Source organism: Pelophylax lessonae (genome assembly GCF_965119305.1).
Source record: "Pelophylax lessonae genome assembly, chromosome: 10".
Lineage (NCBI taxonomy): Eukaryota > Metazoa > Chordata > Amphibia > Anura > Ranidae > Pelophylax > Pelophylax lessonae.
The window spans coordinates 232814399-232839174 of record NC_138777.1 but is presented as its reverse complement, the minus strand read 5'-3'; the positions used below and the strand labels follow the sequence as shown (position 1 = coordinate 232839174).

General features: G+C 39.0%; 1 protein-coding gene across 2 annotated transcripts in view; it reads right to left on the bottom strand.

Moving 5' to 3' along the window:
• The window catches only part of TAT (tyrosine aminotransferase), a 30784-nt gene extending 8598 nt beyond the window's left edge, over positions 1 to 22186 (bottom strand). Inside the window, exons 1-8 of one of the 2 annotated variants that reach the window (XM_082270746.1) lie at positions 22061 to 22186; positions 18530 to 18761; positions 15331 to 15435; positions 13947 to 14014; positions 12548 to 12706; positions 9749 to 9887; positions 6896 to 6948; positions 2417 to 2569 (exon numbers count right to left, since the gene is read on the bottom strand). In XM_082270746.1, coding sequence (XP_082126872.1) covers positions 2417 to 2569; positions 6896 to 6948; positions 9749 to 9887; positions 12548 to 12706; positions 13947 to 14014; positions 15331 to 15435; positions 18530 to 18623 — 771 coding nt within the window. In that variant the 5' untranslated portion in view covers positions 18624 to 18761; positions 22061 to 22186. Of the gene's footprint in view, positions 1 to 2416; positions 2570 to 6895; positions 6949 to 9748; positions 9888 to 12547; positions 12707 to 13946; positions 14015 to 15330; positions 15436 to 18529; positions 18773 to 22060 lie in introns of both variants that reach the window. The other variant, XM_082270745.1, reaches the window with a different exon arrangement.
• Between the last annotated feature and the right edge of the window lie 2590 nt (positions 22187 to 24776).

Here is a 24776-nt window from a genome sequence, read left to right as displayed (position 1 = left end):
AACTAAGGGAAAGATTTTTGTCATTTTTATTGTTTTTTTTTTAAACGAGTAATGGCTGCGATCTGCGATTTTTTTTGCGGGACTGTGACATTGCAGCGGACAGATCGGACCCTTGACTGACATTATTGACACTTTTGGGGGTACCAGTGACATTACTACAGTAATCAGTGCTATAAATATGCACTGTTACTGTAAAAATGACACTGGCAGGGAAGGGGTTAACTTTATTAGAGAAGGAGGGGTTTTCCCTAGGGGCGTGCTTCTAACTGTTATGGGATGTGGCTGTTTGTGTAACTACAGAGATATACCATCCTAGATAGCAGGACCGTATGATCTCTGCACTTACACAAGGGAGAATGACAGGCGGCTTTGTTTACATTAGCCGCCTGCCTTTCTCCCTCTGTACCGGACAATCGCAAGTGACCAGCGGACATCGGGTCCGCCGGTCACACGCGCGGGGATCACAGTGAACGAGCGGGGGCTGGAGCGCACTCCCGGTGGTGCTCGCTCGCCCCCTGTTGGCTCGCAGGCGAGTGGCGTACCCATACGTCACTTTGCCTGCACGGGGCTGACCGCCGCAGTATATGTACTTGCGGCGGTTGGCAAGTGGTTAATATAGAGTTGGAATCCTCTTTGCAGCAATAACAGCCTCTGCTTTTCTGAGAAGTCTTTCTATGTGTTGGTGGGAATTTGTGCCCATTCAGCCCAAAGAGCATTTTTTTAGGGCAGGTGCTAATAGGATTACAAAACCTGACTCACAAATAGCATTTCAATTCATCCCAAAGGTGTTCCACCGGGTTGCAGGCCAGTTAAGTTCCTCCACCCCAAACTCGCTCATCCATGTCTTTATGGACCTTGCTTTGTGCACTGGTGTGTAGTCATGTTGGAACAGGAAGGGGCCATCCCCAAACTGTTCCCACAAAGTTGGGAGCATGAAATTGTCCAAAATGTCTTGGTATGTTGACGCATGGAACTAAAGGGCCAAGCCCAAACCCTGAAAAACAACCCCACACCATAATCCCCCCCCCCCCCCCCAATGATTTGGACCAGTGCACAAAGCAAGGTCCATAAAGACATTGATGAGCGAGCTTGGGGTGGAGGAACTTGACTGGCCTGCACAGAGACCTGACCTCAACCCCATAGGACACTGTTGGGATGAATTAAGGAACCCACATTTGGGAACATGTAATTGTTCAAAATGTCCTGATATGCTGACGCCTTAAGAGTTCCTTTCACTGGAACTAAGGAGCCAAGCCCAACCCCTGTAAACAACCCCACACCATAATCCCCCTCCCCCTGCCCAATGATTTGGACCAGTGCACAAAGCAAGGTGCACAAAGACATGGATGAGCGAGTTTGGGGTGGGGGAGCCTAACTGGCCTGCACAGAGTCCTGACCTCAACTCAATAGAACATCTTTGGAAGAATGGTCAAACATTCCCATAGAGACACTCCTAAGCCTTGTGAACAGTCTTCCCAGAAGAGTTGAAGCTGTTATAGCTGCAAAGGGCGGAGCCAACTCAATATTGGACCCTACAGACTAAGACTGGGATACCATTAAAGTTCATGTGTGTGTAAAGGTCATTGTCCCAATACATAGTTACATAGTAGTTGAGGTTGAATAAAGACAATAGTCCATCCAGTTCAACCTGTGTAGGTGTGTGTGGCCGTAATCATTTATCATAGCCCTGAATGTTCTGATCCTTGAGATGTACGTCCAAGAGTCTTTTGAAAGTAGCCATACTTCCTGCAGCAACTACCTTTTGTGGCAGAGAATTCCGCAGTCTTGTAGCCCGAACAGTAAAGAACCCCCTGCATTGCCTGAGGTTAAAACGCTTCTCCTTTAATTGCATTGTATACCCTCAAATCTTCAAGCAATCCTTGCGACTGAATAGTTTTTTTTCTATGCTGAGATCACCGTTGAGGTATTTGTAAATTGCTATCATGTCCCCTCTCAGGCATCTCTTCTCCAGGGAGAATAAATCAAGCGATTGCAGACGCTCTTCATAATTATCATCCTCCAATCCCCTAATTAGTTTAGTTGCCCTTCTCTGGACTCTCTCCAGCTCCAACACATCCCTCCTGAGGACTGGCGAACCAGAACTGGACAGAATAGTCCAGATGCGGTCAGACCAGAGTTTTATAAAGTGGTAGGATTATAATACTTTTGACAACAAAATGTATATTATTATATATTATAATATATATTAATATTATATTAATCCCTGTTTATAGATGGAGCATTGTGGTCTAGGTCAGGACCTGGCTTTCTTCTATGTCCTAAATCTATGTCTGTAATGACTGATTTTACATTTATGCTAGCTAATCATTAGCCTATTAGAGAGCAGTTAATCGGATTCTAAGTTTGTTGGTTCTTTAAATGCAAATATATTACATCTGTAGGTTTAAATTGTTACCTCTTTGCCAAAAATTTCTTTCCGATCATGGATTAAAATCCATCCCATCCTCCAACCTGGCACCAGCCAACGCTTAGCAAGGCCGCCGCACGACACAATTGGGACATTAGTGCTCAGTGGTGCTAGAGCCTGGAAGGCGCCATATTCAAAAACCTGTTGAAATAAAAAAAGGATTAAAGCATCGCTGCATACAAAACTCAGAATTTAGTATATAGTATTGGGATTCATCTCTCACCCTCCTCATATGTTTCTTAGGGATTTAGGGAGAGATCTCTGTATTAAATTTCCCAGCTCCACTCTCCTGTAAATGCCTTTCCAAAAAAAAGTTTTGCAACCCTTGTTGGGTTTTTAATTGATGCTACATGAAGATTAAACAAAAAAAAAAGAAAAAGGGGAGGGGGGGTTCAAAGAGGCTTTCAGGTAGACAGTTCTCTGCTCTGGAGAGTTCTGCTACTTTGTTCCATTCTAATTCTTCTGTTTTTGATACAAGTTGCAGTCAACACATTGAAACTGAACTACCCTGTATCTGAGCACCCCAAACCAAAAACGCTATTTACTTCATTTTTAATATTAAAAGCAAACTCTCCCATCTATCCAGGTTATATTTTGTTGAGAAATCACTTTGAACCCCCCCCCCCAGCATTTCTAGCTGCAGCCATCTTGAGTAAGGGCAGGTGATTTATGTAGCATTTACTTCCTGGAATGTATCTGCCCCTGTTCTAAAATTTCATCGGACCCATGAAAATTCTGGACCTCGTCACTTCCGGTGACACTATGTCAGAACTCAGCTGGTGCGACAGCTGGTGCGAGCCCAGATGCGCATGCGCAGAAGACATTTTCAAGGTCCGATGAAATTTTAAGACTTAGCGAACAGCTGACTGAGAGGAGGCAGGGCTGAGGTGGGACGGAGGTGAATTAGAGGGGGCGGGACGGAGGTGCGTAATGAATGCATTAAAAACGGCTCCTTCTGTTTTAAGTATGCTAAATAATAATAATTATGAAATACTAACTATAACGAAATATTGAAGATAAATATTAAAAAAACAATTATATATCTAGTATTTCTTATTTTTTATTTTATTATTATTATGGTGCTTTATGCAGCGAAGTCTGGAATCTGCTTGGTATTGCAGCTTTGTGTGAATAAAAGTTTGCAGCAGCTGGAATTTTTGTTCATAAAATAAAAGGCAAAACCTTAAAGATTGTTATTGGTAAGGGGACTTTTAAAAAAAAAATGTGAATACTTTTGTGCTCAAATAATTTTTTTTTTTTTTCTAATAAAATTTTAATACAATATAATTTTAAGTAAAAAATATGTCATACAATTTTAGCTTACAATATAATTCAATGTTGCTAAGTGTGTACTACAGTGAAAGAAAGATTAATAGTGTTTGTTAGCATTGCTGTGAAATTTAGCACTATTGTCTTTGTGCAATCCAGTAAGAAGTAGGTAACGATTTCTGGATGGTTTAAGTCACAGCCGGTTCTTTTGAGCAATAAATATGTGGAGACATCTGAAAGTGTTTAGGAGTCCAACAATTGAACATCCATGCCAAGAGAAGACAACATCAAAGGAACATGCAATCTGCAAAGTCACTGTGACATCTGGATGGGGTGATAGACGGGAAGGGGCGGGACTCAGGAAAGCAGCACGCAAAGTACATGGATATCTCTGCAAAACAAGTGAATGCCCAGGATTTTTTCTTAGGGTTAAAGCAACCTACTGTATACTTTTCTCATATAGGCATGGCCTCTTTCAATATTCACAGATCCGAAGCATGTAAGAGTCGGCAGCGAAGTTTGCTAAAATTCTTGCATTGCATATAAATGGGGAAAAGAAAGCAAATTTCCAATTTAAAGGAAAATTCCAGGTCAGGTTTACCTAATTTCAGGTTAGGTGCACTGAAGAGACCCATTTACAGTGAAGAGAGGATATCACTATCCAATTTCTGCTTGACACTGTAATATTTACTCCTTGTCGTTGCCTGCATTCTATGCCCCATATATCAATGCAGGCAATGGTTTCTTTGGATTGGAGGAGAGGGCAGTCATAGGACATTGACAAGTCACCTGACCCAGCTTTCCTCCTTCTACAAATTTAATCCAACATTTTCAATCAATCATTAGAATGAATGGCACTGGGCTTTATCATTTTGCCGGTATTTATTTATTTTTTTTTTAAAGGGACACTATAGCCATATGCAGACGATACCACACTAATGGCAGAAAGTGAAGAAGAACTAAAGAGTCTCTTAATGAAGGTGAAAGAAGAAAGCGCAAAAGCTGGCTTGAAATTGAAAATTATTGTAGCACCCTTGTCCTAAACAGGGCTGCTAATAAATTTAGCTGTGCTAGGTGGTAGCTAGCCTGGCTAATTTGTAGTCTTTGTGACTATTGGATTTCCTCCTAAGCCTGGTTTAACTGTGTTTCTACCTTTTGTCAATAGGTGGCACTGCTACCTTTGGCATCAGTGTGATGAATTACAATGAGTCTAGGTTATGAATATGTATGCTTCTCTCAGCCAATCATACTAGTCACTGAGCATGCTGGGAGAAGGTATTTATTTGGAGGAAGTCAGGTGATCTTGGTCCTTTCCACCGAGACCCCTGTCTGGGTGAGTGTGTGAGGAACAGCTGCTGCTGGGTAGGCCTGAAGCCTAAGGCCTAGCCATGTACTCAGGGCTCTGTAAGGGAGAGCCTGCACATTGCCTGGAAGCATGAAGGAAAAGATGGAGACCTGAGATGAAGTACCAGAGGTGACTCTGCCATGAACCGGGGGAACCATGGAGAGCCTGGGAACGCATTAAGATGGAATCATCCACAAAGTTCCTGCACCTTCCATGAGTTGCATATTGTTGCTACAGGAGACAGCTTATGCTACAAAGTACAGATTGCTGGTTCCAGCTTAAAGGCTCTTTTCCTGTATGTCCTGCTGTCTGCCTATTCTACATTTTGATCTTGGGAGTCTGCCAATCTGCTGTTTGACTAAGGGTCTCCTGTGCCCTACCCCTCTCTCCCACATGGTTCCTGTTGTGAGAAGAAAAATAATTTTTGTTCAAGCATAAAAGTGACTGGCGCCCATCTTTCTAACTTGTACACAACCCACCATGCCTAGTAACCTGCACCATGAGGAGGAATGTCGGGCCTCCCTGTCTCTGGGGGTCACCACCAGGCTTCTGGAGGTTGGGGGGGGGGGGCACTACATTAGGAAAACTAAGATCATGGCAACCGGTTCCATCACTCCTTGGCAAATAGAAGGATAAGAAATGGAAACGGAGACAGATTTTATCTTCCTAGGCTCCAAGATCACGGCAGACGATGACTGTAGCCATGAAATTAAGAGACGCTTGCTTCTTGGGAGGAAAGCAATGGCAAACCTAGACAACATTATAAAAAGCAGGGACTTCACCCTACCGACAAGGTGCCCTATAGTCAAAGCTATGGTGTTCCCAGTAGTAACCTATGGCTGTGAAAGTTGGACCATAAGGAAAGCTGAACATCGAAGAATTTATGTTTTTGAACTATGGTGTTGGAGAAGACTCTTGAAAGTCCCTTGGACGGCAAGAGGATCAAAACAGTCAATCCTGAAGGAAATTAACCCTGAATAGTCACTGGAAGGACAGATCCTGAAGCTGAAACTCAAATACTTTGGCCATGTAATGCAAAGAGAGGACTCATTGGAAAAGACCCTGATGCTGGGAAATATGGAAGGAAAAAAGGAGAAGAGGATGACAGAAAACAAGATGGATAGATAGCATCATTGAAACTATAAACATAAAGTTAAGCAAGTTCCGGGAAGCAGTGGACAGAAAAGCCTGGCGCGCTATGGTCCACGAGGTCTCGAAGAGATGGACACGACTACATTTCTGAACAACAACAATAAAATAGCCATAGAGGGCCAGCCATTGCTTTACTGATTGGTGCAATGGTTTTATCATATGCCGCAATGGTTTATGCAATGAAGGTTGCAAATTTTGACCCAACAAGGTTTTGTCTTGCATCTTAACTATCAGTGTTGGATCAAATGTCAATGTAAAATTGTAAAAGTGATGTCAATAGAAGCATATAATTGTCTGAGACACGCTTCAGTTCCTTTAACGGGCTCTAAGCATTAATTGTCAAAAATTATAGGGTTATACATTTTCCCAAAAGATGTCCATTGTTTTCCCCAGATAAGGGTGTATGGTCAATGCACAAATATGCAAAAGAACATTTGGGCAAGGTTTTAATTATTTTTTCCTTTTTTTTTTTAAAGAAATAACAAAAATGTTTCATTTGTTTTAAATTCACCTACATTTTTACCTTAATTTTTTAAATTCATCTAAATAGTAACAGCTGTTACTATATTGTTTTACATCAACTAACATTCTCTGTCCATAATAAGCCTGCATCTAGCTTACATTATACAAGAAAATGTGTACAATGATACCAGATCATTTAAATATTTTTCTCAGATCTGTCCCCAAGCATATGAACTCACCATATCTCCGTAGATCTCATCAGCCAGGATAGGTACACACTGCCTGGATGCCACTGTAAAGACATTGGGTATAATTTTTTAAGCACATTTTTTTTTTTTTTTTTTGTTTTATGAATTAAATTTTTATTGAGGAGGAAAAGGCATACAAAATCAACAAGAGCAATGAAATACATCCAAACATCAATGAGCGAGCAGCACATTTTTTTTTTTTTTAATGAAACATAAAAGTATAAAAAGACAACTAAAATTACAAACTTTTTGAAAAGCGTCAAGGTTTAAGACAAAACTTCAGGCGAATCTTTACTTTTAGATTTTGGAAGTCCATTGTGGAAGTTATCACTGCCTTTCCTTATGACAACTATTTCAGCAATGGTTGTCTTTGTATGAGCTAAAGGGGGCCTCAACTGCAGCCCCTGACATTACAATGGCACCACACAATTTTCAATATATGTAATGCTTGAGAGGACCATCAGAAACTGAAGACCTAATAGAGGAGATGAGGGTCAAAAAGTGAGGACAGGATGCATTGTTGGCAAGGGAAATGCTGCAGGAGAAAATACTAGGGATCGACCGATTATATCGGGGGCCAATATGCACTTTCCCCGATGTATTGGAATCGGCCCCTGAGGTTACGGATATTGCCGATATTTCGGAAAGTGCTGTACCGGAATGATGGCTGCAGCTAGAGGCATCACCCCGGTACCGGCGTCCGTAGCCGACGGTCGGCTGTCTTGTAATGACAACCGATGCGGCTGAGAAGCCGCTCGGCTGTCATTACAAGGAGCGGGAGGGGACCTTCCGCAGCTCACCCGGGTCTCCCGTCCGATAGGGAGACCCAGGCAACCAGAATATATATATATATACAAGCTTTACTAGTTGTACTTATACTGAACAAAATTATAAACGCAACAGTTGTTTCCCCTCATTTTTCATGAGCTGAACTCAAAGATCTGAAAAAAAACGGGATTCATATGTGAAGAGAACACCTCTCCAAAGTGGCAGACGCCATAGAATGTGAGCATTTGCACACTCAAGTCGGTTACGACGACGAACAGCAGTCAGATCGAGACCCCGATGAGGACGACAAGCATGCAGATGAGCTTCCCTGAGATGGTTTCTGACAGTTTGTGCAGAAATTCTTTGGTTATGCAAACCGATTGTTGCAGCAGCTGTCCGGGTGGCTGGTCTCAGACCATCTTGGAGGTGAAGATTCTGAATGTGGAGGTCCTGGGCTGGTATCAGACAATCTTGGAGGTGAAGATGCTGGATGTAGAAGTCCTGGGCTGGTCTCAGACTCTCTTGGAGGTGAAGATGCTGGATGTAGAAGTCCTGGGCTGGTCTCAGATCATCTTGGAGGTGAAGATGCTGGATGTGGAGGTCCTGGGCTGGTCTCAGACCATCTAGGAGGTGAAGATGCTGGATGTGGTGGTCCTGGGCTGGTCTCAGACCATCTTGGAGGTGAAGATGCTGAATGTGGAGGTCCTGGGCTGGTCTCAGACCATCTTGGAGGTGAAGATGCTGGATGTGAAGGTCCTGGGTTGGTCTCAGACCATCTTGGAGGTGAAGATGCTGGATGTGGAAGTCCTGGGCTGGTCTCAGACCATCTTGGAGGTGAAGATGGTGGATGTGAAGGTCCTGGGCTGGTCTCAGACCATCTTGCAGGTGAAGATGCTGGATGTGGAAGTCCTGGACTGGTCTCAGACCATCTTGGAGGTGAAGATGCTGGATGTTGAAATACTGGGCTGGTCTCAGACCATCTTGGAGGTGAAGATGCTGGATGTGGAGGTCCTGGGCTGGTCTCAGACCATCTTGGAGGTGAAGATGCTGGATGTGGAAGTCCTGGGCTGGTCTCAGACCATCTTGGAGGTGAAGATGCTGGATATGGAGGTCCTGGGCTGGTCTCAGACCATCTTGGAGGTGAAGATGCTGGATGTGGAAGTCCTGGGCTGGTCTCAGACCATCTAGGAGGTGAAGATGCTGGATGTGGAGGTCCTGGGCTGGTCTCAGACCATCTAGGAGGTGAAGATGTTGGATGTGGAAGTCCTGGGCTGGTCTCAGACCATCTAGGAGGTCAAGATGCTGGATGTGGAGGTCCTGGGCTGGTCTCAGACCATCTAGGAGGTGAAGGTGCTGGATGTGGAGGTCCTGGGCTGGTGTCGTTACACGTGGTCTGCGGTTGTGAGGCCGGTTGGATGTACTGCCAAATTCTCTGAAAAGCCTTTGGAGACGGCTTATGGTAGAGAAATGAACATTCACTTCACAGGCAACAGCCCTGGTGGACATTCCTGCAGTCAGCATGCCGATTGTACGCTCCCTCAAAACTTGCAGCATCTGTGGCATTGTGCTGTGTGATAAAACTGCACATTTTAGAGTGGCCTTTTATTGTGGCCAGCCTAAGGCACACCTGTGCAATAATCATGCTGTCTAATCAGCATCTTGATATGCCACACCTGTGAGGTGGATGGATTATTTCGGCAAAGGAGAAGTGCTCACTAACACAGATTTATGAACAATATTTGAGAGAAATCGGCCTTTTGTGTACATAGAAAAAGTCTTAGATCTTTGAGTTCAGCTCATGAAAAATGGGGGCAAAAACAAAAGTGTTGCGTTTTATCATTTTGTTCAGTATAATTCCCTACTCAACTATTCATTAACCTTCTTGGCAGAGACTGATTTTGGTATTGTAAAGTTCTACTCAACTCATTGAGATTCTCTAAATCAGCTTAACGTGGCCCTGCTGAATTAACATATTCAACCACGCAATATGTGGTCGAATGTGTCTTGAGGGGATTAAATCGGTCAAAAGCAATTTCTGGGTTTAACTGTTCCATATTTTTGAACGGCAGGACTTACCAGCAATAATTTTCTGCAAGTGTTTCTTGCTGAAGACAGAGCCGCAAGGATTGGATGGGTTATTGACAATGATGCAGGCGGTCTTACCATCCACTAGAGACTCCATGTGTTTTAGATCAATCTCCCAGGACTTTTCTGGCTGCAAACAAAACAGAATGTCAGTGACGGAAACTCAAGAGTTTATTGAGTTCAACATACAGCCACGTATCCAAAATTAAAGTGAAGTGAAGTTTAGAAAGTGTAATAAATCAAGATATATTATTTGTGACCCTACAGACATTTGACTCTTAACCACTTAAGCCCCGGAGGATTTTCCTGCTAAAAGACCAGGGGGTATTTTGCGATTCGGCACTGCGTGAATTTAACGGACAATTGCGCGGTCGTGCGACGCTGTACCTAAACGAATTTGACGTCCTTTTTTTCCCACAAACAGAGCTTTCTTTTGGTGGTATTTGATCACCTGTGCGATTTTTTGATCACGCGCTATAAACAAAAAAAGAGCGACAATTTTGCAAAAATAGCAATATTTTTCACATTTTTTTATATGAAATTCCCCCCAAAAAAAATGTAAAAATCAAAATTTTTTAACATTTTTGGCCAATTTGTTTTATGCTACCTATGTTTGGTAAAAAAAAACGCAAAAAGCGTATTTTGATTGGTTTGCGCAAAAGTTATCGCGTTTACTAACAAAGGGAAAGATTTTTGTCATTTTTGTTGTTTTTTTTTTCAACGCGTAATGGCGGCGATCTGCGATTTTTTTTGCGGTACTGCGACATTGCGGCGGACAGATCGGACCCTTGACTGACATTTTTGACACTTTTGGGGTTACCAGTGACATTTCTACAGTAATCAGTGCTATACATATGCACTGTTACTGTAAAAATACACTGGCAGTGAAGGGGTTAACTTTATTTGGGAGGGAGGGGCTGTGTGTGTCCCTAGGGGCGTGATTCTTACTGTGATTGGCTGTGGCTCTAGCTGTAAGGACACTGATCAACGGATCTACATACTAGATCCGAGTAATCAGTGTCTTTACAGCAATGAGAATGACAGGCAGCTTGTTTACACAAGCTGCCTGACATTCTCCCTCTTCCCCCGACGATCGCCGAGTGGCCGGCGGACATCGGGTCCGCTGGTCACACGCGCGGGGGGGTGCGTGACCGCGCGGGAGCGGGAGCGCGCCTCCGCGGGCGCGCGCTCGCTCCCCAGACCCTCCCAGGCTAGTGACGTTAATTAACGTCACTCTGCCTGGCAGGGGCTGACCGCCGCAGTAAATCTACTTGCGGCGGTCGGCAAGCAGTTAAATTACATGTTCTTGACTGCATAAATATGGTGGCACTATAAGAGGTCAATATTGTAGGGGAAACCCCAAAACTTGGTTTCAGTAACATTTTGACTGTTGAAGCCAGATTGAAAATTATTTATTAGACAAACATGTAGATAGACAGACATGTTTGAGGGCAATTCAGTCACATTACATTCTGTTGGTTTGAAAACATTTGCTCTATCTTCCTAAGGACTTATTACAATTTATACATTCTGAAGTGGGTGGCACCTAGCTAACTAAATTCTTTTGAAGTCCCATTTGAGTCTTTGGTGACATTCTTTGATATGCGGATGGTCATTTACATCACTTCCAAAGCTTGTTTGCTGAACAGGTCTTCAACGGTCTAGATAGCAATCTAACAGCTGGAGGTGTAAATGGCTTTTGAACACAACAGCTGTTATACAATACGACTTCTCACAACATATACATCCAATATATCTGCTTAATCGCAAATACATGTTTGATAATCATAAATAAATGTTTGATAAATAAAATGGCTGTTCCCTTTTCCTCATCAATATAATCTAAACTAGATGACTTCAACAAATTGTATAATTCTGAGGTTGTTAGACCTCAGGTCAGTTTGGGATCTGCTTTTGGAAATGGGATAAAATTACAATACTTATTCCAACAGGTAGCATTACATGCAAGAACATTTTCCAGTTTTGAGGTTATTGTCTGTGGCTAGATAGCAAAAGAGCTTGGTAAACAAAAAAAAAAAAAAAATCTATAGTACAGAACACTTTCTAGTATCAATTTATTTCTGATCCCTTGCTTCCTTTATGGAGAATCAAGGTAGGGTACCCTGTTCTCGTAAACTTGCGCATTTTTGGAATGGGAAACTTTGTTGTGAAGACAAGGTCAGTGCCGGGCTTATCCATCAATGCTGCACACACATATATTTGTTTTCTATATTGTGGAGGTCCTGCTTAGTACAGACAGGAGAAGGCTTCACGCATTTTTGTTGGCAGATTTCATTGCACCGATAGGTCCTTTTTTTTTTTTTTTTAAGCTGCTATTTAGCCAAAAAGAGATTTGCATTGAACAACGGAAAAAAAAATCCACAAAGGTAAATAATTATAACTGGTGATTCGTTCGGCTGTTAAATGTGAATCTGAGGATGTTTTTCTCAAAAGTGTAGATCTAAAATAAGGTTGCTCCCACACTTTAATCAGTTTTAAATGAGGTGACAGTGAGGGGACATCACATTAATTCTAATTATATATGTTACAATTGAACATTTTCTTTTTTTTTTTCAATAAAAAGAGTTTAAAATACAAACAGAATCCCTCTTCCCCCCCAACTGGCAATACTGGCTGGGCCAACCAAGATTCTTTCATTTTCCAAACCACCCTTCTAATATATTGGTAATAACACGTTTTGAATCTCATTCTCTTGTAGTGTTGTATTAAACACATATACAAACTACATACATGGATGATGCTTTACATTTTATGAAGGAAAATACTCACAATCAAGTTGTAAAGTTTCACTTCCACCCCCAGAGATAAGGCCAAAGTCTTGTAGAGGGAAAACCCAGGTCGAGGGACCAGGATGTTTTGGCCTGGATTGGCCAGCACGGCCAGAGCCAGTTCAATAGCTTGGCTGCAACCACTGGAGAGGATAACGTCCTAAGGGCAAAGATGATCAAAAGTAATAAGACATAATGATATTGGATGACTTGCTTACTCCTACACTTAATGCTATAAGCCAGAAGTTCTAAATGTATATTTGGCCTGTGGAAAGAAAGGGTTGATTTGCATGGTTCTGCCCGCTGTCCTTAAAGAGAAAGTCCATGCAAAATGCCTTTTTTTTTTTTTGCTTTGGATAAAATGGGGAGGGATTAAACCCCTTTGTTGGGTTTTTACAGCTATCTGGGAGATTGGAGAGATTTCCCTCACTAACTGTAGCTACATATTAAAAAAGAAACACTGTAAAACATCAAAAGTTGAAAAAAGTTGAAGTATATCTAAAATTATGCTATATATTAGGAAAGCTTTGCTCATGTTGCATTGTGTCTATAGGACAGCGGCTGGGTACTGAAAGCTAACTAATAGGACACAGATGGGAAAATAACCTGACATGGGTTTTCACCTTTTGCAACCCTTTTTCAAATTACGAAAAAAAAAAAAATATATATATATATATATTAAAATATACTTTAAGTTTTTGATGTTTTACAGTGTTTCTGTTTTAAGAAGAGCAATTGCAAGTTAAAATAAAAAAATTAAGAAGGTTTACATCCCTTGTGCCCAAACTGCAATCCAAAAGCCACACGTGGCCCTTTGGCTTTAGAAGTGCGGCCCTCGAGCCCCAGCAGTCAGTAGTGGGAGCACTGATTTGCAAAGTGAATTTAAATACCAATAACCTCTAACAATATCATTTAATGTACCGAGTCTGCAGTCTCCAATCACCCCTGTATAACCCTCTCAGACCAGTTCCTCTAATAAGTCTTCAGTCTATGATGGTCTTCAATAACATTACATATAATGAATATTATATGTGGTCCTTTGGAGATTATGGAGGCAGCATTTGAGGCCCCCTAATTCCTTGTAAGGTGACCACTGGTTTGACCACCTGAACCACTGGTTGACTGGTTGACCACCTCAACCACTGGATTGACCATCTGAATAACTGGTTGACTGGTTTGACCACCTGAATCACCGGTTGACCACCTGAACCACTGGTTGACTGGTTTGACCACCTGAATTACTGGTTGACCACCTTAATCACTGGTAAACCACCTGAATCACTAGTTGACTGGTTGACCAGTTGCACTACTGGTTAACTTGTTTGACCACCTGAACCACTGGTTGACCACCTGGAGCCACTGGTGTACATGCAAAATTATTGTCGCTTCCACCAACCTACCTTGGCTTCCAATGGTGCTTCGGGACACGTGTAGAATTTGGCAATTACTTCCCTGCTCGACTGATATCCTACAAATAAATAGGAAAACAATGATAGCAAACTTTTCTTTCAAAAAAAGTTTAGGAAAAGTAGTCAATAAGATGCTGTTTTTATTTTTAAATCTACAGTAAAAAAGGCAGATGGAACCTACATTTCTTTTTGCATAAATTAAAATTTAAAGGCGAGTTCCACCCAAAAGTGGAACTTCCGCTCATCTGCTTCCTGTAACCCTCCGGTGCCACATTTGACAACTTTAAGGGGGAACGGGTACCTGTTTTTGACAGGTACCCTTCCCCACTTTCGGGAGACAGCGCCACGGCGCAGTCCCTTGGAAGTTCCATCCCCCTTCTCCTCCCCCCCACCGCCAAGCCAATAAGAATGCGCAGTAGGTGACCGGCTGTGAAGCCGAAAGGCTTCATTGTAGGTTTTCCTTAGAAAGAATGGCAGCGGCAGCACCTGACAGCCGATCTGAGAATCGGCTGGGGTGCTGACACCGCAGACTCCCTGGACAGGTAAGTGTCTATAGATTAAATATCAGCAACTACAGTATTTGTATCTGCTGACTTTAAATTTTTTTTCCCCCCAGCTAGAACTCCTCTTTAAGGGAAATTAGGGGTTCAGCCCACCTTAAACTGATCTTTCAGTATTGCTAGTACTGGAAAGTTAAACCACCTAATAAGTCCCGCATTGCAAGGGTTTATTGCTCAATTTGGTCTAGGGAAGAAATGAAGGGAGATATACTTATCTGATCCTCCCCGCCAAGACCGTTCCCTGCAGCTCCTGCCTCCCCACAGTCTAGCGGTCTTGAATGGAAGACTGGTCCTGATGTCATGAAGCCCAGAGAAAGCTCCATAGACCTGTTCTAGATGCGAGGACACCAAGAAAAGTCCACCACTGGATCATAAGGCTTTCTCATCTCCCCTGGACGAAACAAGCAGTTAACACTTGCAGCGTGGGCACAGCCCCACTGCAAGGACATTTTTTCGTTGGGCTTTAAAGTGGTTGTAAACCTCAGACATTAAAATATGAACGAACCATATCCCTCTTTTATCTCTTTTTGACACCGGTGGCAAGATGTAATAGGTTATGAAGAATGCAGGTTGGGTAAGGACATTAAAAACCTCAACATGGGTGAAATCAGAGCCAGGATTTATGGCAGGGAGATCTCACTGTTGAAGAACCAATAAAAACAGCAGGTGACTCACACACTTCATCTAATATCGCAATGTCATATTTAAGTGGAGGAAAACTCTAAAAGATTTTTTAAATTGTTTACATAAAAAGATGAAAAAGGAAATTTGAAAGAGCAGATCTACATAAAAAACAACCTTGTGCTGGGACTGACCTATACTTGGAGCATATCCATTATACTTCTGAGAGTCAATTGCTTCCTTCATAGCTTTGGTAACTTCATCATCAGTTGGAAGATTCCCAAATACCGTAGGGTCTCCTATAACAAAAATCAAACGTAGTTGAGAACAAAGAATTGAGGCAGGGGAGATGGCGCATAGGTGGACGAGACATGATATCCAAAGCGATAACCTAAACGTAAAGGATCTGGCAGGAACGGCAGATGAACAGCAGTAGCAGGAGCACTAACAAGCACAACTAGAAGGCAGCTCACAGGAGATGAAGGAGTCTCTGAGGAACATAAAACCAAAAACAGGATCGCCACTCAAAGTGCAGTATTAGAGGACTGTGGCTTTATTAAAACAATTAGGACACTTAAAAGATATAAGATGGTATGTGCACGTCAGACCCTCTAGGGGTCAGAGAGGCTATAACACACAAGGAACGTCAGGTTCCTGGTTGGGCATATGACGTCAGCCCAACCAGGAACCTGACGGCTCACACAAGCGGTCTTGAGTAGTGCCGGTTTGGAAGCCTCCTGCTTTCCTCACCATCCGTAACTACCATTTTTACAGATCTTGCTGAGCCACAGACGCGCTGCTTGTGTGTTATAGCCTCTCTGACCCCTTGAGGGTCTGACGTGCACATACTGTACCATCTTATATCTTGTAAGGTTCTTAATTGTTTTAATAAAGCCACAGTCCTTCTAATACTGCACTTAGAGTGGTGCTCCTGTAGTGGAGAACAAGATCATTAGGTTTTGCTAGAACAGCCCACCTGGATGTTGTGGGAAAAGCAACACAGGTTGATTTACTTAAGGCAAATAGGCTGTTCAATTTGCAAGAGAAAATTCACTTTGCAAAGAATATCCAATGAGATGCAAGGAAAAAAAAAAAAACAACATTATTTTTTGCCTTTTCATGATTGAATGATGGAAGTCAGCACAGCTTTACCTTATTCACTAAGCTATGAGAACATTTTCTTGTGAAGTGAATAACCTATTTGCCTTTAGGAAGCCGCAGGGGAAACCCCAAAACTCATGGGTTTCAGTAACATTTTGACTGTTAAAGCCAGATTGAAAAATATATTTATTTTTACAAACATGTAAATAGAAAGACATGTTTGGAGAGCAATTCAGTCACATTACATTCTGTTGGTTTGAAAACATTTGCTCTATCTTCCTAAGGACTTGTATCACAATTTATACATTCTGAAGTGGGTGGCACCTAGCTAACTAAATTCTTTTGAAGTCCCATTTGAGTCTTTGGTGACATTCTTTGATATGCGCATGGTCATTTACATCAATTCCAAGGCTTGTTTGCTGAATAGGTCTTCAAAGGTCTAGATAGCAATCTATACAGCTGGAGGTGTAAATGGCTTTTGAACACAACATCTGTTATACAATATGACTTCTCACATATACATCCAATATATCTGCTTAATCATAAATACATGTTTGATAATTATAAATAAATGTTTGATAAATAAAATGGCTGTTCCCTATTCCCCATCAAAGTCAACCCCCAATGTATCAGTTAATCAGTATAGTTGGGTTCAGGATCTGTCCCCGCCTTTGACAGGACATTGAAATTGCAGTAGAAAATTGGCAAAATTGTCCCTGTCCTTTCTCTTATTGTAAGCATGACTACCTATGCAATGGGAAGACTCCTGATTAGCTCAGAATCAGAAAATCATCATCGAGTGCTGCAGTGCAGGGGAGTACATATAATAATATAATAACAAATTTAGGTACTTGTATCAGTTCTAGCCAAAAAAAACGATTCATATTATTTTAATGCTGGATTAATTTGGTGCAGGAGCTACAAATTCATAATTAGTACCAATTATTATTATTATTCGGTATTTATATGGCGCCAAATGTTTGCGCAGCGCTTAGTCCCAATCTCCCAATCTGTCAAAACTTTTAAATTGGGGTCAGTCCACCCACAACTGGTGTTTCTTATTGTCAGAGATAATGCTGAGTTAAAGGTTTCCTTATATCTCTGTGTACTGCAGGAAGTTCCCAAACTTTTTTTCTGACGTTACTTCCTATGATGGGGAATAGATTCAGAAATTATTCCTTTACATAGCGTATTCCTTTACATTTAGCCTTTATATTACCAGTTGCCGACCGCTTAAGTTATATTTACGGCGGCAAGCTGGCTCGTACAGGCAAAGCGACGTAGGGATACGTCGCTCGCCTGGGAGGAGCTAGGGGGCGAGCGCGCGCCGCCGACGGTGAGCTCCCGCCCCCCATCGTCAGCGAGGAAGCCGATGCGGGTGTCAGACGTCTCCAATTGCCGCCTGACAAGCACGATCCCCACTGAGAGAGGACAGTTGGCTGTTATAAACACAGCTGACCGTCCTTCTCTCTGAAATGATCACAGAGCTCATGTGATCCTTCTATATAGGATCACATGTCTCTATGGTCATTTCACAAGTCCAGCCCCCATACAGTTAAAATTACTCCCATAGGGTCACATTTAACCCCTTGATCACCTATACTGTTAACCCCTTCCCTACCAATGGCATTATTACAGTAACAGTGCATATTTATAGCACTGATTACTGTAGTAATGTCACTGGTCCCCCCAAAAGTGTCAAAAATGTCAGTTAGGGGTCCGATCTGTCCGCAGCAATGTCGCTGTCCCGCAAAAAATCGCAGATTGCTGCCATTACTGGTAAAAAAAAAAACAATAAAAATGACATAAATCTTTTCCATAGTTAGTAGATGCGATAACTTTTGCGCAAACCATTTAAAATACGCTTATTGCAATTTTTTTTTACCAAAAATATGTAGCAGAAAACAAATTGGCCTAAAATGTTAAAAAATTTTGATTTTTACATTTTTTTTTTGAGAATGTTATATAGCATGATGTGAAAAATATTGTTTTTTTTTTTTTAAATTGTCGCTTTATTTTTGTTTATAGTGCAAAAAATAAAAATCGCACAGGTGATTAAAAACCATCAAAAGAAAGCTCTATTTGTGTGGAAAAAAAGCACGCCAATTTCATTTGGGTACAGCGTCGCACGACTGCGCAATTGTCCGTTAAAGTAACGCACTGCCAAATCACAAAACAGGGCCTGGTCATTAAGGGGGCAAATCCTTCCGGTCTTGAAGTGGTAAAGGAACATGACAGCTGTATTAAACCAGAGAACTGTTGGAACATCTAGAGATAAAATGAGACACTGACCTATAGACAAGGCAATCATTGGCTTGTTGGGATTGGGGGTGGCCTTCATAGTGTCCACAATGGCTCGGATGGGATTAAACGTCTTCTTTGACATTTCGGATGCCCGTACAGACCACCTCGGTTTTCGGTTTTTGATCTTCTCAATGCCATTTGTTCCTTGAATGTTGACATGTACATCTAGGACTTTAGGGTGGACCGAGGAGCCGTTCACCTGAATTACGTAGGCGTCCGTCTGCATTTTTGCTATAAGGTGATATTAACAAAATATTATTGAGAGAGCTAAGACAACCAACCATATAATACTAAAGAGGAAACCCATCAAGAGATTCATCACAGAGGAATCCAATTAATTTTAAAAAGTTACTTTATTGAAAACCGATACATGTAACAATGATAAAAATGTCTAGAATTTATCACCTTCACCAACAAAATTAAAAACCTGACAACGTTGTCATACGGGACAGGCAGCTGCATTAGTCACTCCTCCGCTCTTGCACCCGTATGACTAAATTTTTTGCATATAACTATGAACCCAGCGCAGCCATAAAGATCCGTATTGCAGTTCACTAATAGAAAGTAATAAGGTGCCTTTCGGAAAAAGCTCCAATTAGGAATGGCTACTAGTTCAGTAAGCAAGTAAGTGGTTGTTGGTTCATGTAGGGGTTAACTGGACCCCCCCCCCCCTACTGTGGCATATTTTTGAGGTTGAGCTAGATCCGTTTAGCATCCTTTATGATTAAGATAAACAAATAAAATTTAGCACACATGAAAAAATAATTAGCATTAAAAATGTAAACCTAAGTCGTTTCAACGAAGGAGCAAAAATGGGTCTGCAAGAAAAAAAGGCCCATAGTGTAATAATATATCAATTATAAAATACAAAATGTAAGTAAAAGTCTTGAAAGGGAGTGTTCTTATTTTTTGTTTTTAATTTACTGTGTTCAATACCCAAAAATTATGTTAAAATGATTTTTAAGGCAAATTTAAAATGATATATATATATATATATATATATATATATATATATATATATATATATATATGTATGAATGTGAGTTAGGGACCTTAGATTGTAAGCTCCTTGAGGGCAGGGACTGATGTGAATGTGTAATGTATATGTAAAGCACTGCGTAAATTGACAGCACTATATAAGAACTTGAAATAAATAAAATAAATATATATATATATATATATATATATATATATATATATATATATATATATATATACATATATATATATATATATATATTTACCACCTGCAGACAGCTTCTTTAAGCAAAACACAAGCTTTCTACGTTTTTTTTTTTATCTGCAGCTGTTGTTAAATAGCCCACAAGAATGATAATAATTTGTTGTGCAGACAGGGGAGCATCTTGATTTGTAGGCTACATTCAGCAGTGTATGCATCTCATTCTGGGCTTTCTTGTTATAAAGCCCAGCATGCTTTGCATTTATGCATTCTGGACTTAGTAAGTAAATATTTTATACAAATTAATACAAAGGTTAATAAAGAAAAAAGATACTGGTATGTATATTTTAAAAACTTTAGAAAAAAAAATGAATTTTTTTTTTTTTTTTTTTACTTTACTGTGTTCAATACCCAAAAATTATCTTAACATTTTTTGTTTTCCAGGCAAATTTTAAGTTTTGTATATATATATATATATATATATATATATATATATATATATATATATATATTTTAATATATATATATTTACCACCTGCAGACAGCTTCTTTAAGCAAAACACAAGCTTTCTACGTTTTTTTTTATCTGCAGCTGTTGCTAAATAACCCACAAAAATGATAATAATTTGTTGTGCAGACAGGGGAGCATCTTGATTTGTAGGCTACATTCAGCAGTGTATGCATCTCATTCTGGGCTTTCTTGTTATAAAGCCCAGCATGCTTTGCATTTATGCATTCTGGACTTAGTAAGTAAATATTTTATGCAAATTAATACAAAAGGTTAAAAAAGAAAAAGATACTGGTATGTATATTTTAAAAACTTAAAAAAAAAAATGAATTTTAGGTATAGTTAAGAAAAAATAAATTAAATAAAATTAAATAAAATTAAATAAAATAACATAAAATAACATAAAAAAAGAAATAATAATAATATTAATAAGTCTTTTAATTATACTGTAACCAAGAATACTATGCCAATATATAAAACTTTCTAGGCCATTAACGATGATCTCTTCTCCAATAATTTTAAACTTCTAATAAATCTTGAGATAAGTTAATTTGTACTATAGTATGCTATTTTTTTTATTTTAAATACTCTCTTCAATATTTTAAGAAGGGAGAAAAATTATTATTATTATTCTGTGCTCATAGGTACTCTAATTTAGCCCATGTGGTGCAAATAAATGGGTATAAATGATAAAATGTATTAATGAAAAATGTAAGGACGATGAAAAGAGTCCCAGATGAATATATTAATAGGTAAACTAGGTATATATCCTGTTGAATCATGATAAGACAGTGTAGTCTACTGAAGAATACATTAAATTGCATCTTATAGAAAATGAAATCTTGGAACACAGTGAATTATATTTTAAATTTCACTTTAATTAATTAAATTATCACTTTAAATAAGCCTATTAAAAAAATCAGTAAAAATCAGTAATAAGCAAAATAGTAATAAAAAATATAAACTGGGGTGCCAGCAACCACAAAGATAATACAAATAATTAATTGCAGTAGAAATACCAATTTCTAAGATCCCAAACACCGTTCCTGATCCCATATCCTCCATGTAAGAGAATATCAATAGAATTGAGCCGGATCTGTAATATTTATCTATTTCAGCAACAATAAATGACTAGAAATAATCCGCTGAAATAGTTAAGTATTGCAAATTCTGCATAATATTGTTGATATTCTCTTACATGGGAATATGGTATCAGAAAAAGTGTTTTGGGGATCATTAAAAGTTGATATTTCTACTGCAATAATGATTTGTATTATCTTTGATATTATTCCCAAACTTTTTATAACATTCAAACTTTTTATGACATCTCATTTTAATATATGTTGTAAAATAATCTGTTGATCTTTTCGTTAAGTTACATTAAAGGACAGTATAAAACATTTGCATGAAATCCCCATAAAAGAACACTGAACACAATGCAGGAAAATAGTTTAAAAAAACAAATTAAACTATAATCGAAAATAACATAAAATCAGGGCAGAACATATAATTTGTACTGTTTACTTTATTTCCATAATTTAAAATACATTTTTAAAGAACTATTTATTATAAATCTACAGAATAAATACATAAAAATTATATAAAAAAAAACAAAAAACATAAGTGTAAGAAATAACAAAAGTGCAAATTATACACACATTAAAAAATCCTAAACCAGTTGTAATAAAACCTCCATTAAAAAAAAATAACAAAAATAATTAAAAAATGTAAATAATAGGTATAAATCAAAACAGCACAATTTCGGCAAGCGTATTTTCTTTTTCATCCTAATATTTTGTATATAAATTATAATTTAAAAGAAAAATTGCACCTACTTACCTCTGTATGTAAAGTCTATCTTTATTTCAGGGATGAGGTAATCTCTTGTCTCTCAGGAATCCAACGCACGCACAGCTGACCAGAAGAGTTAGAGGTTAGGCAACACTGTCTTTAAAATAGTCCCAAAAAATGGGAGTTGGACCTTTTTCCTTGTTCTCATTGGTGGAAAAAAGAGGGCTGTGTTCCCTATCTAGAGCATCCCTCCTATTGCTTTATGTGACACATTTAACTGATTTTGAAGGCATCTCTATTAACTATTTGAGGAATCTCATCTCCAACAAAAACATGAGCTTTGTTCTAATCTGTGTAATGTGCATACGTGAACAAAACATACTTGCACAATCTACAGTGGAAATATCCCAGTAATATACTATAGGAGGGAGGACTGACAGCCTAATAACAATATTAATAATATATATATGCTGAATTTTTTTTTTTTTTTACTATTATTGTTATAATAACTATAATGCATATGGCATTTATTTATACATCTGAGTAAAAGTGTATATATATATATATATATATAAAAATATATATATATTAATATATATATATATATATATATATATATATATATATATATATATATACATATACGCATATATATATATATACTTTTGCTCAGATATATAAATACTATATTCATTATAATTATTATAACAATAATAATAAAACAGCCTAATAACAATATTAATATTATAAATATATATATATATATATATATATATATATACATATATATATATATATACTTTTGCTCAGATGTATAAATAAATACTATACGCATTATAATTATTATAAACATACTTGCACAATCTACAGTTGAAATACCCCAGTAATATACTATAGGATGGAGGACTGACAGCCTAATAAAAAATATTAATTATATATCTATCTATTTATATATATATATATATATATATATATATATATATATATATATATATATATAAATATATATATGCATAAGCTGTATTTTTTTTTTACTATTATTGTTATAATATTTATAATGCATATAGCATTTATTTATACATCTGAGCAAATGTATATATATATATATATATATATATATATATATGCATATATATGTATATATATATATATATATATATATATATACTTTTGCTCAGATATATAAATACTATATGCATTATAATTATTATAACAAAAGTAATAAAACAGCCTAATAACAATATTAATAATATAAATATATATATACTTTTGCTCAGATGTATAAATACATACTATATACATTATAATTATTATAAAAATAATATTTTAAAAAAAACATATATATATATATATATAAAACATTTTTTTTTGCTCAGATGTATGAATAAACACTATAGAAAGTAAATTGTTAAGTTAGAATTCTAGACTTTTAGTAGCTTCAAAGAGTCTTTTAGAGTTTTGAATAGAACTGATTAAGAGTTTTGCAAATTAGCCGACCCCCTAACTCTGATTCCCAGGATCAGTTTTTGGCTGCCCCTGTCCTGTTTTAGGATGTCTAGGATTCAGTTGGAGGCATGCTATATGTACGTACCCCTTTCTTTCCATCATCATGGCTCGCTCATTAACCACTTAAGGACTGGAAGGATTTTCCCCCTTAATGACCAGGCCATTTTTTGCGATTCGGCACTGCGTTACTTTAACTTACAATTGCGCGGTCGTGCAACGCTGTACCCAAATAAAATTGATGTCCTATTTTTCCCACGAATAGTACTTTCTTTTGGTTGTATTCGAGCACCTCTGTGGTTTTTATTTTTTGCGCTACAAACAATAAAAGAGCAATATGGCGGCCACTTGGGTAGGAACACGGTTCTCACCGCCAGAGACGTCCTTTTCCCCCTAGTTATGCGGAATAACTCTGGTCTCGGTAGCAATAAGAAGTAGACTCTCCCAATAGCGATAATCCACAGCAGGTATAGCAGTGATATAGCAGGTATAGCTTTCCCCTGCAGACATTAATGGAGACTGAATGCTGGGGGGTGAAATCTTTATTGAACAAGAAAACAGGTTTTTTTTTTTACACTTGAGAAGTTTGTCAATCCCATCATAAAGGATCCTACAAGAGCAGGGTCGGACTGGGAATAAAATTCAGCCCTGGAAATAGTTTCATACCAGCCCCATAGCATTATTATAATGGCCCAACAGCATAACGCCATTATGTTCTGGTTCATAAAAGGGAAAACCATGCATTTTAAAGCACATTTGAAGAGTGTATTATATATAGATAAGACACAAAAACATTTAAGGCTTTATATATATATATATATATATATATATATATATATATATATAAGCAAATTGCAGTTAAAAGTGGTAAAAGTGCAGACATAGTACAGGAGGCGATCATAGGGGCTGTGTGGACATGGTACAGGAGACGTCAGCGGCTGCCGACATGGTATAGGAGATGCAGGGGCTGTGGGTATGGTACAGGAGGTGGTCATAGGGACTGTGTGGGTATGGTACAGGAGATGTTAGAGGCTGCAGGCATGGTGCAGGAGATGCAGGGTCTGCAGGCATGGTGCAGGAGATGCAGGGGCTGCGGGCATGGTACAGGAGATGGAGGGGCTCTGGACATGGTACAGGAGATGCTGGGGCTGCGGACATGTTACAGGAGATGCAGGGGCTCTGGACATGGTACAGGAGTTGCAGGGGCTGCAGCCATGGTGCAGGAAATGCAGGGGCTGCAGGCATGGATTCAG